At 69.6% G+C, this 3,917-nt stretch overlaps 1 protein-coding gene across 1 annotated transcript in view; it reads right to left on the reverse strand.

Annotated features, from left to right (window-relative positions):
* Positions 1-2,929, reverse strand: part of BAZ2A (bromodomain adjacent to zinc finger domain, 2A) — a 10,373-nt gene extending 7,444 nt beyond the window's left edge. The window contains 4 exon segments of the mRNA XM_010565123.1: positions 63-266; positions 839-1,024; positions 1,498-2,091; positions 2,632-2,929. Coding sequence (XP_010563425.1) covers positions 63-266; positions 839-1,024; positions 1,498-2,091; positions 2,632-2,767 — 1,120 coding nt within the window. The 5' untranslated portion in view covers positions 2,768-2,929.
* Positions 2,930-3,917: the final 988 nt, after the last annotated feature.

Consider the following 3,917-nt stretch of genomic DNA (forward strand, 5'->3'; position numbering starts at 1 on the left):
GAGCGGCCGGCCGGCCAGCTGGCGGAGGGGGGGACACGGGCCTGTCCTGGCATGGCACGTACCGTGCAGGGTGGGCGGCGAGCTGGGGCCGGTGAGCAGCGGGGCAGGTGGGGGGCTGGCGGGCAGCAGGCTGAAGGGGCCAGCGGCGTGGAGCGGGGGGCTGGCGGCGCAACGCAGGCCGGCCAGGTCGGGGGGCTCCTCCAGGGGGGACTTGTCGCTCACCAGCTGCGAGTCGTCCATCGCGTAGAGGTCCCCGGTGCCAGGGTCTGGGGGAGGGGGGGGTGAGCACCAGGACCCGGGCTGAGGGCACGCAGACCCACATCTCCGCTCCCGAGGGGCGGCCGGGCACAGCAGGCGCGGGGGGCAGCCGGACCCCCCCTCCCCCCCAAGCCGAAAAGGCGCCGGCAGAAGAGGGGTTAAGGGGTTTCTGCGCCCCCAGCCACGCCCCCCTCCTCTGGGAAGCGGAGGAGCCCAAAATGGCCGTGGCGGTGGCGGTGATGTTCACCAGCGCGGAAGTTCAGGCGCTGAGTAACAGCCTCGTCACGGAGCTGGGAAGGAAGGGAAGGAAGGGAGCGCAGAGGAGGCTGGCGCGGGAGGGACGCGGGCCCGCCCCTGCCCGCCAGCGCCTGCCCAGGGCTGCCTGCCCGCCGAGGCCGCTGGAGAAGGCCTCCGCCGTCGCCACCGCCGTCGCCCGGAGGGGACCGAGGGGGGCTGGGCGCCGCTTCCCCCGGCACGGGGCAGCGCAGGCGATGGCCATGCCGGCTGGGGCCCGGCAGCCGCCCACCCTGCCTGCCGCAGCCCCGATGCCTGCCCCCCGCTCCCCTGGCAGCCTCCCTACCTCTGGCCAGGGACTCAAAGGGCTCCAGGGGGTCTTCGCTGAGAATGTGGGTGTCCTCCAGGCGAGGGGCGATGGGCGACGCGTCCCCCAGGCAGTCGCTGCCCGCCCCGGGGGCTAGGACAGGCCCCTCCTGCCCGAGCGGCACCACGCCGGGGGCAGACCCGTTGTAGCTGCAGATCTTCAAGTCTAAAGGGAACAACCGACTGAAAACAGACCCCGTAGCAGCGGGACGTGACGGTGACAGAGCCCGAGGCCCGACCACCCCCGCCCCGGGGCATCACCCTGCATGAGCCACCGCCATTTGCACCGGGGCGGTTGGCTTCAGGGCCTCCCCCTGGCACCCAGCCCTCCCGCGGCACCCAGCCACCCCAGGCCTTGCGCCCATGCCCACAGAGGGGGGGGGAACGCCGCTCTGCCGGCAGTGACGCTGCGGGCTGCGCCCGGCCCGGTTTAACGAGATCCCAACACCGACTCCGAGTTGCGACAGGCCAAACCTCGGCCGGGACACAGGGCAGGTGGGTCGGAGGGGCTGGGCCTCCCCAGGGAGCGTGATGCCCAACTCCCACCGTCCCGGCTAAGGATCCAGCACCCGCCTGTCCGGACCGCAGTGCCACAGCCCAGAGCTCCGCCCGCCCGCGCCGGCAGCGCTGGACTCCTACCTGGCTGCGCCTCCTCCAGCTCCATGCTGCCCACCAGCCCGCCGCCGTTCTCCGCAATGGCAGGGGGGATCTCTTTGGCTGCAGCATCGGCGTGTCCCTCGCCAGTGCCCGGCTCCTCTGGCGGGCCCGGCGGCAGTGAGAAGGGCTGGGTGCCGGAGCCCAGCATGGGGGAGGGCTGGGCAGCTGTGTAGAAGCTGGCTGGCCCGTTCTGCATCAGCTCGAAGCTCTGGTCATGGAAGGAGTCGTACAACTCCTGCGAGTCGAAGTTCAGCCCCATGGGGCCAGGGGTGCCGTTGCCCCAGAACTCCTGCCCGGCCCCCCGCAGGTTAGTGCCATGCCCTGGGGACGCTGGCTGGGACCCCCCAGCGATGCCATTGAGTGGGAAATGTCCGAGGCCAGAGAGCGAGGGGGCGGTGGGGCTGCTGTCCTTGAGGCCGCTGGCGCCGGCGGGTGGGTACGGCGCGTAGTCCCAGAGGCAGTCGTAGGTGCGGAGGGGCGGCGTGCCGGCGGGTGGCGAGCTGGAGGTGAAGGTCCCTGAAGTACTGGGGTGAGATACAGTAGAGAAGCCATTGACATTCATGCCCCCGTTCAGACCTGCGAGGGAGCCAGAGGAGAGACAGCTGGGTCAGTGGTGTGGCGGGGGCATCTCGACGCCCTCCTTCATGCGGTGCTGGCGAGGCCCCACCAACGGTGGACGAGAGGGTTTAAGGACAGATGGATGGCGTGGCCCAGCAGCCATCAAGTCCCCTGTCCTACCGGTGCCCCCCCGCCCCAGCGTGACCATCACCTGCATGTGGACAGAGCTGGACAGTTGCACCCCCCCCGAGACCCCCTGAACGCAGCTCCCCACTCAGTGAAACTGGTCCTGCCGCGGGGCTTCACTGGCATCGGGCTGAGAGCCGCAGGATGCCGGGGATTAGCCGAGGCGCTTGGCAGGGCTGCGCTGGATCAGCTGACCAGCCAAATCCACGCAGAGACCCTGTTCTGGCACGGCCGCTTTTCTAGGCCAAGGCGACGGTGGGCAAGCGACAGACCCCTGGCCCCAGCCCCACGTGCAAGGAGCTGCCGCTGGCCGCAGGCCCTCTGTCCTTGCGACCCTGGGCTGGGCTGCGCTGGCCCCATGGGGACACTTACTTTTCCCTTGTGGGGGGAAGCTGAGCGGGGAGCCGTGGGTGAAGGGGCTGTCCCCTGAGGCAGGCGTGGGTTTCGGTCCTGAGGCAGCGGGTGCAGAGGAAAGGCCAGTGAAGTTAAAATGGTTGTTTGTTTCCATTTCTGCAGAGGGGAGAAGAGGCATCAGGGTCAACCGCCAGTGGGGACTGGGGCTGCCAGCGCGGCGAGCACCCGGCCCTGCCACCCACCGCTGGGGCCCACGGGGAGTGTGCGGACCCTCAGCTCCCATGCCAGGGCAGAGCTGCTCCCTGTGACAGGCAGTGCCAGCACGGGCAGAGAGCCTGGGGAAGCGTCGGGACCCCAGCCTAGGGCAGGGTGAGCTCCCAACCCAGAGCTCGAGGGAAACATGGTGGGGCTGGGGAGGGTGAGTGATGGTGAAAGCCCCCCGGGACCGCGGTGCCCCTCGCCAGGGCCCCAAGCACAGCAGAGGTGATGCTGCCTCTGCTGCAAGCTGGCCCAAGCCCAGCAGCCCTAGTGGGACGAGCTGCCACCTGCGTGAGCACAGCTCGTCACCACGCTCCAGCATCCCCAGGGACAGCCATCACCACGAAACCCCGCTTGCCGCCCGCCCGCGCTTCTTCCCGCATTAAACTCAAGTGCTCAGCTCCCTGGCGCCGCCATGCCGGAACCCCGGCATGGGGCTAGACCACAGGAGCTCCAGCGTTTTCCCTCCCTCCAGCAGGGGCATTTTCCCAGGGAAGCACCAGCCCCCCAAGAGCAGCTCTGTGGCCCTGCGGGGCCCTGGCACAGCCCCACACTCCCTGAGGAACACCATGCTCCTGGGACAGAAATGCCTCTGTGGTGACAGCCGGTGCCCCCACCGTAGGCATGATCCCCCCCAGCCAGAGGGGACCCTGTGCCCCACGGCACAGCCCATGCACAGACCTGAGCCCCATCCCCCCCAGGCACAGCTCCAGGGACACTTTCTGCGGCAGCTGCCCGAAACAAGATTCAGGCTGGCCTCATGTCACAGCCAGCAGCAAGCAGGAGCCGGAGCCCCAGAGCTGCTCAGCACAGCCCAGGGATGGGCAGGAGCCGCTGGTGACCTTCACCGCCTGGGAGCAGCAAACGCTCTGTCCAAACCAGGAGGGCTCCCAGTGTGGGCCAGCCCCAGGATGGGACCCTGCTGTGCCACCAGCACAGCCGGCAGCCGCCTGAGGGGGTCCTGGCATGTGGGGCAGGGGAGCAGACGGTGTTGGCGAACAGAGGCCCTGCAAGCCTAGCAGATGAGATTGGAATCCTGGCGCTGG

The sequence above is a fragment of the Haliaeetus leucocephalus genome, unplaced genomic scaffold, assembly GCF_000737465.1.
Source record: "Haliaeetus leucocephalus isolate CR32 unplaced genomic scaffold, Haliaeetus_leucocephalus-4.0 Scaffold186, whole genome shotgun sequence".
In the NCBI taxonomy this organism is placed as follows: Eukaryota; Metazoa; Chordata; class Aves; order Accipitriformes; family Accipitridae; genus Haliaeetus; species Haliaeetus leucocephalus.